This window comes from Paramormyrops kingsleyae, chromosome 12 (genome assembly GCF_048594095.1).
Source record: "Paramormyrops kingsleyae isolate MSU_618 chromosome 12, PKINGS_0.4, whole genome shotgun sequence".
In the NCBI taxonomy this organism is placed as follows: domain Eukaryota; kingdom Metazoa; phylum Chordata; class Actinopteri; order Osteoglossiformes; family Mormyridae; genus Paramormyrops; species Paramormyrops kingsleyae.
The window spans coordinates 31,918,014-31,932,442 of record NC_132808.1 but is presented as its reverse complement, the minus strand read 5'-3'; the positions used below and the strand labels follow the sequence as shown (position 1 = coordinate 31,932,442).

At 43.2% G+C, this 14,429-nt stretch overlaps 1 protein-coding gene across 1 annotated transcript; it reads left to right on the top strand.

The window, feature by feature from the left end:
- The first annotated feature begins 11,569 nt into the window (after nt 1-11,569).
- On the top strand, nt 11,570-14,188 carry mrps26 (mitochondrial ribosomal protein S26). Its single transcript, XM_023841909.2, has 4 exons — nt 11,570-11,887; nt 12,205-12,351; nt 13,054-13,177; nt 13,776-14,188. Exons 1-4 carry the CDS (start codon nt 11,670-11,672, stop codon nt 13,905-13,907), a joined length of 621 nt encoding a protein of 206 aa, XP_023697677.2. The 5' UTR covers nt 11,570-11,669; the 3' UTR covers nt 13,908-14,188.
- Nucleotides 14,189-14,429: the final 241 nt, after the last annotated feature.

Here is a 14,429-nt window from a genome sequence, read left to right as displayed (position 1 = left end):
GCTGAGTTAAATACTCCGGCACTGGCAATTTTAAACAGATGCCTCGGGGTGAAATACTGTTTTGTTTGTATCTGCTATTCATTTATGTACAGGGTTATCATCTGCTCTGTCTCAGGAAACATCTCCCTTGTTCGAGATTCGTCTGACCAACATTAAACAGGCACGCAAAGCACTCGGAACCAGGATGCCGACGTTTCTGACATCTCCTCTCATTGTTTGTTTGTTCTGGTAAATTGAACGTAAATGCATGACCCTTTTTCAATGAATAAATACTTAGTGATGGGCAGCAAAAGAGAAACAGGCAGCTGACTGCGGGGTTTAAGATCAGGAATATCCGTCGACGACTGATGGATCTACGATTAATTGTGTTGTGTGCTAAGAAGTTTTCCAAAAGCAAAACTAACAACCGGGGGAGGGGGGACCTCATTGTTTATTGTAAACTATGTGTCATCAATATTGATGAAGAGTACCGTGCCAATGTCATTGACCCTCCACTGCCTAATGAGTGGCCTTTATTGGGTTTAATGGCTGTGGGCCACCTCAGCAGACCATTCAGATGAAAATGGACAAAGCTCCAGGTCAAGACCCCCCCCCCCCCCCCAATGAACAATCACGGGAACCATTCTAGGTCCCAAGGACTGCACTGTTTTCAGCAGCTCCACCTTTTGTTACACAAACGTGCCTAATGGGGCCTCATCGGGCAAGCAAATGCTCTCCCCCCCCCTCCCCCAAACACCACCCCCCACTGAGAAACCCGGCACACATATCCATGCAAAAGCAAACGTGCATAGCAAGACCTGCCCCCCCCCCAGCTCCCACCTTCGTCTTCCGGGACAAACCACTGGCTGGGGGGCTCTGTGCATGTGTGATGCGGGGAGGGGGGGGTCATTATTCCCAAATGAGAAAAGGCGTCTAATGCTGGTGGCAGAATGAATTACTGAGATACATCCCAGGTGTTAATTCTTCTAAACTTCAGATATGAAATGATGCTTTTATTTGCCATTTGCACTAGTTAATTTACATTGGAATGCTTCCTCTGACACTGTGGAAAGCGAAGACTGTGGTCCGATAATGTTACGTAATTGCTGGGTGGTGGATCATTGGCGTCCATGTCGCAATGTTTCGAAAGAATCAAGGCTGGATACTGATGGATTCTTACCCATCCTAGAGTTCTCACATGACCTGCTTGGGTGACCAACTTCTGCATTTCCGTACATAGGTTATTTTGGCAAAACCTAGAACTTCAAAAGCCCTTAAAATCACCAGGCACAGAATGCAATGAAAAATGGCACCTGCAGGGGGAGCTTTGGCAGCCGGGAGTTCAGAGTCTCCCAGGAGGATTAATGCCGTTGTTCTGTAGGTTTGTGGTTACAGATGTGAGGGAGCTGGTTTTACCCTTGAGGCCTCCAGAGACACGGCGTCCCCCGTCACCCACGATTAGCCAGCCAGATGAGACCGAGCCATTTACAAATCCACACAGTGTTTCCGCGGCGAAGCTTAATGGCCGTTATTTACCCGGTGATAGCATTTCTGTCTCGCCCCCCACAGAACTTGCACGCAGCGTTACTGGTCAATGTTCCCAGTGCTGAATGGGGCAAAATTAGACGTGCTGATTCACAACTTTTTCCCCGCTTCAAGAAAAAAAAAAAGAAAAAAACTTTGGGTAAAATTACCAGTGTTTCTGTTAAATCACATGACCGGCAAGCCAGTATCGGGAATGTCACAACACACGACATGGATCAGGGAACTCTTTAGACCAGGGGTCTGCAACTCCGGTCCTGGAGAGCTACCGTCCAGTAGGTTTTCTATCCTACCCGGCTTCTGATGAGCCACACTAGTTCTCAGGTAAATACCTTTACTAACCTACTGGACCGGAGTTGGAGACCCCTGCTTTAGACAGTCAGACCGCCTATCACCCAAATCAGGTGGATGGTTCCCACTGAAAGCTGCATTCAAATGCTGCAGCAGTAATTGGCCATTATCTATCTGTACGCTAGTCGCTGTAATAGGGGCAAAGGCCGTGCAATGAAAACTGTGTCCTCCCAGCCACAGAGACACCCTTAACTGATGCCACAGTCAGCTGGGTTTTGCGTTCTTGAGTCCCACCGAGAGGCTTTTATCGCCCTTGGGCCGCTCCAGTTTAAAACATGAAGATCGACGGCCTTTTTGCTTTCTGTATGAAATGGCTCCTTTATGATGGGAAAACAGGGTCGTTTATTAACCGTACGCAGGGTGAGTGGAGCACACCGCCCATCCAGACATCAATTTCTCTGAAAGGAAGCTCCCCACCCCCCCAATCCCCCCCCCCTCCCCGCCCCCCAGCCCGCTGTAAACAGAACGATGAGGTAGCCATGCTGGAGCCACTGGAATGATGATTATTTTATTACGCTGGCGGAGAGTGGAAATCGTACGTGGAGATAATTCAAAGCAGGATATGTTAAAAGCAATGACTGGGACGTAAGCGTTTGAATGCCCCTTGCGCTGCGCTAAGTGCTGACAGGGGAGAGATTCGCCTGGCCACGGAGGTCCTTCTCAGTGGCCACTGATAACATAAAGGCGGTGATTCATTGCGCCAAAATAAACCCCTTTAAAGGCCTTTTATCGCTGTTCACATCGGGCGACTCGCGGAAATAAGCGTTCATTTGCAGTGCGTAACCTTTTACGCCGGAAAAGTGCAAGACTTTAAATCACTTCAAAATCCCAGCAAAGTAGGGGATTTTTTTTAAAAAGCTGAGGGTCAGGAGAGGCATTTTGGGGGGGGGGCGTACCTAGTGGGGTACGCCGGCATTTACTGCCAGCTTCATGCAAACGGGCTGAAACACGTATTCAAATCAAGTCAAAAGTTAAAGTGTCTTTATCTTAATCTTCTGCTGTATGATCCAGGGGTCATTTGCTGAGATGAAAATACGATCTCGTTGGTCGTAGTGCAAAAAACAGTAATAAATAGAATATAAATATGTAAGACATATTGAGACAAGGATGTAAGATAAACAGTTAATACAGTTGTGCAAATGGCCTAATAATGAATATAATCATAATTTGGATTATGTATAATGCATTTTTATGGTTCAATTTCAAAATAGGTGTAATGAATTTCAGCATCCTCTGCTTTATTCTGTAAATTATCGCGCCGACTGTATGTAATTTCGACACACAACACCATTTTTGTGCATACCACATCTTTTCTATTCTGAATTATCCGGGTCTTTTAATGGCAGCTGGAGTGACGCACGCCGGTGCGAAAATCCTCTCAGCGTGTCGGGGCCCTTGAGCGTCAGTCAGATTGATGGACCCTTCGTATGCATCAGCCTATAACCCTTCATCAAAGTCACTGACATATGTAGCTATGTATTTTGCCCCCTATCTGTAAGGCAGTAAGTTATTCTGAGCCGGCAGATCAAATGTAATCTGATTTCTGGCGGACATTTTCATAAACACGCCGGCCGATCGATGATACTGAAGGAGAATCTGGTTTAACTGGGAAATCTTGGGACTTTTGTCGCACATTAAAAGCTGCATTAGAAATTAGTCAGTGTATCGTTTAGACACTTATTTTTTTCAGTTTAATTTGGTTGAGATTAATGGACACGTTTGTATAATCAAAGATTCTTCAAGGTTCCGCCGGCATTCTCCTTGATATGTAGCTAACTGGAGTTAAATATGAGATATTCAGTAAAAGGTTGAATTGTAAATTAGACATAAAGAGACATAAAGAACGAGAGATAGAATTTACAAAACAAAATGTACATAATGATATACTTCACAAAAAAAGTCACTTCCTTTAATCAATCACACTTTTATAGAATATTTACAGTTCCGAATAGATTCTCTCATAGTGCTCCTCACTGTGAAAGTGCGAAATGAATGAAAACAGAAAACTGTCAAATCAGTTTTTCAAAGGTGATAAATTTAAAATTATGATAAATGAACATCTGTATGCTGTGGCTTCCAGTAACACTGGCAACGTATACAAAAAACCCCTTGAAATGAATCTTTATTTGCCATTTGTACAACAATGAGAACATATGCATTGGATTGTGTTTTTTTCCACATGTCCCATCATGCTCTACTTGAAAAAGACACAGACACATGTGCAGAGGTGAGATTGAGGCTCGGGGTGCAGGATCAGCATCCATCTGCTGCCCTGGGGCATTTCCTTTGGGGGGGGGGGCGGTCAAGATCTTGCTCAAGGGCCCAGCAAAGATATGGCTACGCTGCTGAATATGGGATTTGAACCTGCGACCTCCTGCTCACAGGCACAGAGGCCTAACGTGCCATACCAGTCACAGCCCCAGACCTTTGCCAATCACTTAGAGAAATTATAATGATTTTGTGAAATGCTGTGAACATGATTAAAGAGATTGCCGATAATTATATTATTTGCAAACTCCGCGATATTAGTAAAGATAAAATAGAAATTACTAGAATGCGAATCAATGACTATCCAGAGGCAGAGCCAGTTTGGGCAGGTGATTGGAAATATCTCAACATGTAAATAAATGCATCGCGTCAGAAGTGACATCACAATCAGCTTCCCAAAAGTCACTGCCCATGCAGAGCCCCAGCTGAATAATTGAAAACGGCATACATCATTTATCTGGAGTGTTTTCTGGTTACGGTTCTCGGGGGGGGGGGGGGGTTGGGCAGCTAGCGGGAAGGCCCACACTGGCTTCCAGTGGTCATAAATAACAGAAGTGCTTTGCGAAGCTTTAAGAGTCCGTTGCTGCGATGCTCATTTCTCCATAAAGCTTTTTCCGTGTGTTTTGGACTGTGGATCTGATCGATCATATCGATAGCAGAGCGCCGCTTCCAATAAAAAGTGCAACTGTTTGTCATGCACGATCGAAATATTTGTAACTGATAGAAGTCCCCTTCATCACTAACGATAGTTTTCTACGTGCTGATTCATTGAACACCTCTTGGGAAATTTATGGAGTCATGAACTAATCACTACGAATTAAAAATAATCCTACAGCCAGTTGTGGCAGTAACCATGTGTGCTGTGAGATTTAATCTCATCACACTCCACAGGATTGTTCAGACGTTAAGTCAGAAAAGCTTTCCTGGTTTTTGGTGTTGACTCTTTTTGGGGCTTAAAACAGCCAAACGGACGCATTCTAGCAGAACTACAGCTAAACTAAGGTCACACAGAGGGAGTCCTGGACAATAAGGGCTGGAAGGCAGGAGACACTCCGGCCACGGACGCCGTCACATGCTCACGGAAATGTCCGGACTCCACTGCATCCGAAATGCGGAGTGTAGGAAGAAACTGGCGGAAAGACATCCTAACACTGGGTGTAGGTCATACACCAGTGGCCTGTATTACGAAGCGGGGTTACTGGCTTATCGGGGCAACTTGTCGGATTTAAGGTACCACAGTTTAAATGGACTTCGTATTTGTTCACTTACATTTCGCCCAGACTACCTTAAATCCGACAAGTTACCCCGATAAGCCAGTAACCCCACTTTGTAGTACAGGCCACTGGTGGGGAAATGATTGTACTGCATAATATCTCTTAAGTTTACAGTATTATGGCGCTTTTCCACTGCCACCAAAAACTGAGCCATACTGCCAACTGACAGTTTTGCACCGTAAACCGTGCGAGTCGTATCTCCAGACCGTACCCGTACTGACTGACTAAAAGCATTACCAAACTGAGCTTGTTGCATCACCAACATCTGATTGGTAGAAAAGCACCGAGATACCAGTGATTTGCATCAATATGCATGGATTATCTGAGGGATAAAAGGGTATATTCTATATATTATTCATTATTAGTACTATCGCACGTTGCGATGTATTGATGCATTTCCCAACAACTTCATACTGGAGAATTTCCAACCTCCAACTGAGCTGGATAGAATGGATTCGTAATGTAAATTTACACGTGAATGTTAATTCGTTAGTTAGCGTTTGATGCTAACATAAGTCAGCGATTCTCACAGACGTGCTAGTGGAAATTAGCACACAGTAAATCATGACATACACCGTGTGAACAGTAAATACGCGTGGTTTTATGCCACTGTCACTCCCCAAACCCGAGCCGACCCTTCTGCAGTGGAAAACCGAAGCGAACTGGAACCGCGCTGTAACTAGTCTCTCTTTATGGTATGGCTCAGGTACGGCCCGGTTCCTGTATGCCAGTGGAAAAGCAACATTAGTAAATCAGTAGCACAGCTCAGGCAACAGGTCAGAGAAAAATCTCTGACGTCCATCCTGGCAATGGGGAGTCACTGCCCTGAGCCAAAAGGACAGAGGAAAGCCTGAAGCGTCCATTGTGTACCCTACCTCATGCCCCCATGGGGACCCAGTATGGGATCAGTAGTTAGGGAAAATAGATGGATAGGTACTGGGACACAGATAGATTGTGTATGTGAATGGATTTGTTATACTGTATGGGTGCCAACCACTTCAATATTCAATGACAAATGGATATTTTGCAAAACATAACGGTGTGATGGTTTCATTTCCTCAGCGACGGACAGGTGCGATAGCTTGGTTTGAATGTCGTACCTCAATGTCACGCAGCGATAATTTCCGCTACTGCGTGCCTCACGACATCAGTCATAAAGCTAGAGCATGACGGGCATTCCGTCACGTTTACGAAGTTGTCAGTGTAACTCTGCTCTCCGCTAATGCTAACCATTATCTCACCATCGCATGTCTTCCTGCCATCCCCTGTCCATCCAAGCCTCATGTTTTCTCCTCCTCACACCCTTAACCCAAGAAGTAAAAACAATCACTCATCTTTTGCTCTGCTACACGTCTCAATGAGGGGTGATTCAGGAATCCATAAAACAGAAAACAGCGTCAATGACCAAGCTTTAAACAAGTCAAGTCAAGTGAGCTTTATTGTCGTACCATCCGTGTACAAGTAAACAGTGGCACAAAATAGCGTTCCTACAGAACCACAGTGCAACATACAGAGAGCAAGTAACAAGGGGAGAGTTTCCACTGTACTCAAAGTGCAAAATCACAGGACTCAAAGTGCAAAATCACAGGACTCAATGGTTTATGTACAAAGTGCATTTAAAGTTGTATGTTAAGGTTGCAGTCATCTAGATTTATAAATAAGATGAAGCCACTTTAAGAAAAATAATCATGAATAATTGCCTAGATTAATTTCGGGAGAGTTATAGATTTTTTGGTCAAAAGTGCACTAAATTTGGGACTAACTGTAACGGAAGAAATTTGCAAAGAGAAGCAGAGAAAAGCAGATGACAACATACATATTGGCTACGCAAACTTTGTTTTCTCTGTTTATGTAGCGGGATCCTTTATGCACCATCTGCCATCTGCCCCTGAAGAATCTGTTTCACTCAATGAGCCAAACCCAGGCTTTATTGGCCGTAATGACACTATCAGCTGAGCCGCCAAACCCAATTACCGCTTAAGAAGGGAGGCATCCTTAGCTAACCATGGCCGCCTAACGCAATTTAGCCGTGATGAAGAGATGGGATAAATAGCCGTTAATGGAGGGAGAATGATCTCACAAATACAAAAAACTCAATTCATTTCTCCGGGAGAGCAATCTGTCCGATTCAGCGCTAATGGAGTGGAGTTTCATTAGGCCTCAGGCCTAGACAGCGACGACTCCCCTTACCTACGAACGACAAAATACAGACAGCATAAGAGACACACATGTACCTCTTAAATAACGCTGCTCTTCCCCATCCAGCCGACGACAGTGGCAGCATCAAGGTTTAAAACTGCTTCCCAACAGCTGCTACGATGTTCTGATGAACGAAAACATCTAAAAAACTCTCCCATTATTTGCGGCAACGTTTTCATAAATTTTACGCCACTATGAACATATTCCCAGCTGTATATGTGCTTATAAATGCTAAAACCCAGCTGTATATGTGCTTATAAATGCTAAAACCCAGCTGTATATGTGCTTATAAATGCTAAAACCCAGCTGTATATGTGCTTATAAATGCTAAAACCCAGCTGTATATGTGCTTATAAATGCTAAAACCCAGCTGTATATGTGCTTATAAATGCTAAAACCCAGCTGTACAGTATATGTGCTTATAAATGCTAAAACCCAGCTGTACAGTATATGTGCTTATAAATGCTAAAACCCAGCTGTATATGTGCTTATAAATGCTAAAACCCAGCTGTACAGTATATGTGCTTATAAATGCTAAAACCCAGCTGTATATGTGCTTATAAATGCTAAAACCCAGCTGTATATGTGCTTATAAATGCTAAAACCCAGCTGTATATGTGCTTATAAATGCTAAAACCCAGCTGTATATGTGCTTATAAATGCTAAAACCCAGCTGTATATGTGCTTATAAATGCTAAAACCCATTTCTCTGAGATTCAATATTCTCTGTCAGCACCTTTATCATCTTTGTTCGCAGGATACATGTGCACAAATGTATCTTTCCCCACATGGCTACCATGAAATATGCAAACTGTGATGAAGGAAAGTTTTAAAAATAAACCGAGAAAAAACATCCACTGATCATTCTCACCTCTGACAATCAGTCATACAACCAACATACAATCAATAAAATCCATCCATCCATTTTCTGAACCTATTCACCCTAACCAGGGCAGTGGGGGTCCCAAGCCTATCCCGAAGCGACGTGTGCATGGAAGGAACAAGTCGGGACTGGGGGGTCAGCCTGTCACAGGGACACACAACAAAATGTTTAGAATAAATTAATAATATATACATATGTTTGTATGCATATATATGATGCAGCTGTATGGGCTGTATACTATATACGACAGATGTTGGACCAAAAGGGGGGGGTTACAGTGAATAAATCACAATAGGTGCAAATGCTTGGCATCACATCCGATACACCCCGGTATCAGTGGCCACGTGTCACTCACGAGGGGTGGCATGACGGGGAAGAGTGCGCGAGGCAGTGATCCAAGAAGCGCCGGTGCAAACGGGACACCTAGAGCATCGGTGGCGTTAACGCACCCTCCGACTGTTAAACAAATTAACCGCTAACAAATCGAATTAAAGAGTTAACAGCACAAAGATGCTCTCCGTATAACGTTAATAGCATATAAAACAAAGATATAGACAATACTTCACTGCGAATTTAAATATTTTTTATTAAAAGCAAAAAAAAAGGTTTAATGAAACCAGTCAGTAGCGACATCCTTTATTGCAACAGTCATCCAAAGATTCAGTTTAATACATAGTTTAAAACGAAAATAAATATTGTAAGGCAAGAACACCAAAAAGGATAAACATCAATTCTGCAGGAGAGTGGAAGTGACATTTTAAAAACAGCATTAATATTCTGTAGAGAATATAAGTAACAGCGATTCTGTTGTTTTGAAGCTTACCGTTTATGGCAGGTACCCATGATTGTGGAATGATGGTGATAAAATTCATTGAAGGCAGGTTAGTGAATGAATCATAGGCTTGTGGATATTGCGCAACTGATTGAGCGCTGAAATCACAATTGTTACAAAGTGACATCACATTATGAAGTCATCGCTCTCTGGCAGGCTAATATTAATCCCACAACTAGAACGCGTGCCTGAGAATTCCAGCCATACAGTCATCTTTGTGGTTGTTTCTTAATGTCACGCAACTAGTAACTATTCTGCCAAAAAGAAAATGTCTTTTTTGAGATAAGGACATGTTTCAAATACTTGTTTTGTCAATAAACATTGAGGGTTATCACTTCTGTTCTTCACCATTTGCATTATGGGTTCTAGAAATTTCAGTGACAGGTGTATTTCACGTGCACGCGGTTTATTAACCTGATATTAAACGGTAAAGATGCGTTGGATATGTTGATCGCGGATATATTGTTGTGTTACACCTCCGTAAGCGTGCAGAGGGTGAGGATTGCCGGGGCGGGACTGCTCCTTTTCCGATGACATTGCGCTCCATTCCCGAAGCGTCACGTGGATTTTCTGCATCACCGCCAAATACGCGATGCCCCCCCATGACTAATCGCCCTTTACTCATCCTCCATCTGTGTCGCAAATTAATGTGTTACTCTTGCGTTATTTTCTCAATTTTCTTTCATAGGATGGATAAGAATTGGGCGGGGGGGGGGGGGGGGGGCAACGAAACAGGGCGCTTACGCGAGGAGGGGGACGTTGCCAGTGGCGGGGGTGGCGTGGGGGACACGGATATGAAACAGAGTCCAGCAGTAGACAGGGCACAAGGACCCAGCCAGAGTTTGCAGACGGACATTAGGCGAGTCCAGAGTTAAAATCCTATTAGTTTGAGTTTGGAATTGTATTATCGTCGTCGAGAATCACCCGTCTGGCAACTAGGGTCTAATTTACGCCAATCAACAGCAATTACTGAGGGGAAGGGAACTCTTATTAGGGAGCCTTATCCACTTAGACTAATGAATGGGGCAAATTCAATCTCTGCTAGGGAGATGTATAGGGGAGCTGCAGCTGGGGGCTATACAGCCTGATGCTAAAGGTACGCCGCTGTTATTTGTCAAACTGCAGGGGGGCTGTCAGGCCCGTGATGGACACGCGGTGAGGAGGGCAGGCCTCCGAAAGAGGGGCGGGCTGGGAATTTCAGGCCTGCTGCTTTTTTTAAGCTCTGCGTGACGTCGGGCCAAAAGGCACAAAGCAAATGCTACATAACACAGTTCATGCAAACGGGGAGGTGAAACAAGATTATACTCTGTGTTCTTTTATAGTTGTATAACATAAATACAAATATTTAATCAGAAGAACAAATAAACATTGGTATATTTTACTCCATCCGTCCATCTTCTAATCACTTTATTCCGATTTGTGTCTGGAATTAAAAGTGTTGGGGATAGCTCTATGATTAGATTTGAAAAGAAATATCATTCAGATTTACATACATCGTGTGTTTCATTGTACTAGTCATTCTCAAACTGATGGTAACATTTTTGATACAGAATAATCGAATTTGTACCAATGGTGCCCTCTAGTGTAAGGATTCAGAACGGCCTTATTCTCTGCAACGTGGCCGAACCTTGTTTACCATTAATTAAGAGTGAACCACATTGTGTACACCCACAGCGGCGATGATAAACGTAGGGTGGGCGTTATGTCATCTGTAAAGAGGCTTCAAGATTCTAATTCCAATATTTACTTCAGAGTTAAACAAGAATCAACGTAAGAAAATCATGCAAGCAAATAATTCTAGTAAAATTAACAGACGAAGAATACAGAATAATTTGTAATCATGCCTGGTTTGCAAGGCCGATCTTTTCCGTTCACTAAAAATAGGTAAACACCTGAATGGATGAACAAATAAACAAATGGAAAAGATCTTAATAACCATTGCACGGTGGTTAGATGATGATAGATAGATAGATAGATAGATAGATAGATAGATAGATAGATAGATAGATAGATAGATAGATAGATAGAAATTCAGTTTCAAACAGCAACAATACACCGGCCTAATAGTACAGTCAGATAGATAGGTATTGATTGATTGATTGATTTAAAGGATTAACCACATTTTAATGTGATGTATAGGCATACTGGTGAAATAGCAGATGGCTGCAGCAGTTTGTTATTTGCACTCCACTACAGCAGGGGGCGATATGCATTTCCGCAATCATAATGCAAAGTCCTTTAGCGGCGAATCGTCGAAGAAGATGAGCGAGCGTCCTCAAAAATGGCTGCTCGCATGTAACATGCACCGGAATCGCAAACGTTTTAAACGAGTACAGCTATTATGTTTCAGGTCGCTAAATATCCTGTTCAGGTCTGTCGCTTCCTTTCACCCCGAGGAAGCGTGCTGATAGAGACGGTCAGGGGAAGGAAGTCGCGGAATGACCCAAAAGCGAAGTCTAAGCAAGACCGGGTCAAGGTGCCGTCTCCCATAGACCCGGTGGAGATGGTCGTCCTCAAGGAGAGATACACACAGTATCAGATGATCATGCGTGCTCTTAGGTCGGTAACTGTTTTTTCTTCATAAAAAAATAGGAATTGGTATAACCGTGTTTGGTTTCCATTTATTGTTGATGTACCAATTTGCGTCCATGATGTACCGATATGTTTATACACATTGCCTAAACACCAGTGTCTAAGTAGCCAATTAGTCAGTTCATTGAACATTTCTGATTACTCTTGTACCGTTTCTTTATGCGGTCCATTGTCCCGTCTCCGTCGCTGGTTGTCTCGTCCCCAAATACAAAATGTTGCTTCTCCTTAAGTTGGAAAGCACACGTGTGCCTTATCATATGGTCATTCTAAATGTGGCGGCGCAGGGTGGAGTTCAAGGAGCAAATAATGCGCCGACGCTACGAGGAGGAGGTGGGCTCCCGAGCGGAGGAGCGAACCAAGCATGAGGCGGAGGAACACCGCGCCCTTATGGCCTGGAACGATGCGGAGAACCTTCGGCTCCGCCAGCTTCGGTAAGATGACATGATCCCTTGGTTCAGGAGTCACCAACTCCGGTAATGGAGGGCTACTATCCAGTAAGTTTTCTATCCTACCTGGCTTCTGATGAGTCACACTAGTTCTCAGGTAAATACCAGGAGCAGGTGTGGCTCATCAGAAGCCAGGTAGGATAGAAAACTTACTGGGTAGTAGCTCTCCAGGACTGAAGTTGGGGACCACTGGTATATTGGGTCTAGAGTTCTCTAATGGGGAAAGGGGTTTTGGAGAGATTCAATTGTATCATATATCATTGAAGAAGTCTGTCATGATGATTACAGGGTGCTTTTCCACTGCACCAAGTACCATACTTTTGGAACGGTTCCTTTGGTACATCTGCTTTTCCATTCACTTCTGGTCATATACCAGTACCAAAAGTGCCAAACCAGCTGGGGTACTTCTTTGGTACTTCAGTACTTTGGGGTGGGAGTTAATAAATTTCTCACTAACCTGCCTTTTGAGTGAGTTAAACAGTAAAGATGAAAATGACGGTGCAGTGGAAAAGCACCCACAGTTTGTGTTGCTGCAGAGCTGGTTTTTCACACTTTGGGGTCCTTGAGTCCTCACCTTTCATTGGCTAAGCCTCTGACTCCTCTTGGGCAAAAGATTGACTGATAGTCGGTCATTTTGTGTTGATGTTGATAAAGGCCCACAAAATATTGTTTCTGTGAAACTCGCAGTGAGATCCGAGTTCAGAAGGAGGTGGAGGAGTTGGCAATGAAGAGGGAGGAAGCCATTGGTCTCCAAGAGGAAAAAAGGAGAAAGATTTTGAAAGAAAAAGAACAAGAAATCCTGCAGCTCCAGGTAGGATGCAAAGCAGTTTGTAATTCTGTCCATGATTCCATTAGCACTTCTCATGATAAGTACTACCATGTTTCCTGACAGTCAAAATGTCACAGATGAGAAATGTTGTCTTTGCTCAAGTGTATCTTTTTTTTTCTTCTAAAAAATGCTTCCAAATTTCCTTTCATCATAAGACTTCAGTTTAAAAGCTGTACTTTCTAAAATGTCGAACAAGCTATATTCCACATTCTTATCTGTGTTTACTTGTACTTTTTCCTTAATAAAAATTAACCACTTCCAGGCTGTTTGGTTGAGTGGAGATCTGAAAAGTGAAAGTTTATACTTTTAATTTGCGCATTCATAAGTAATTTATTTTAAAATTACCATTTTGTAAATGTACATGGTCTAAGCTCTGAAGTGCCTTGATATAAGGTATGATAGTTCAGTATGCCTGGGACAATGTTAGTTATTAAAACTAGATCATTTATAATGATTATATAACAAATCTCTTCACCTTCATGTTACTGAACACTTAAACTAAGTTGCCTTGCCATTCATTGACTGCCCTTGGTTATGCAGCAAAGCTTACCTATAAACCTGCTTCGTTGTTTTTCTATAGGAGGATGTGAAGACGTTTATTACCCTGGAGAATTTGGACCAGCGCATCGAGGAAGCGCTTGACAACCCAAAGAACTACAATTTCGCCATTGACAAGGAGGGCCGGATAGTGAAACGGACTGCGATCCCTTGAATGAGATTAATTGAACTCCTCTGAGACGGGATTATCAAGAATCCGCTAAGCTGTGGGTCTGGTTGGCGGTCACATTACATTTGTTTTGTACATGTGCTGATCACGGATGTCCTGTGACGGTGGCAGAGGTTATAGTGACATCTGAGTTTTCATCAGTGTTTGCATTCTGCGTTTTAACCATCAGACAGCACTGGGCCTTTGAGACTTGATCTTGTTCTCTGAAGTTTTACTTGTATCTGTACGTCTATTAAAAAATATTAAAATTGGTTCTTGTGACACCATGACATAGTAATCATTTATGCAGATTAATGAGCATTCAGTTGAAATATAAAAGTAATAAAAAGTTATTTTATTACTGCTGTGTGGCTCAGCGGACTAGGATGCTGTCTGTGTGTGGATGACGCCGTTTCAGCTACAAGGGTAAGCAGAGTGATTTCACCCTTGAACAAGACCCTGAATCCCAATTGCTCAAGGGACTGACTGCCTGTTTTCTTAAATGTGCAGCGGGGCTGCCAAGTAAAC

Coding starts and splice junctions, on each gene's coding strand:
- mrps26 (XM_023841909.2), top strand. CDS start 11,670: ATGTTTCAGGTCGCTAAATATCCTGTTCAGGTCTGTCGCTTCCTTTCA. Junction 12,352..13,053: donor CTTCGGCTCCGCCAGCTTCG/GTAAGATGACAT, acceptor TGAAACTCGCAG/TGAGATCCGAGTTCAGAAGG. Junction 13,178..13,775: donor AAGAAATCCTGCAGCTCCAG/GTAGGATGCAAA, acceptor GTTTTTCTATAG/GAGGATGTGAAGACGTTTAT.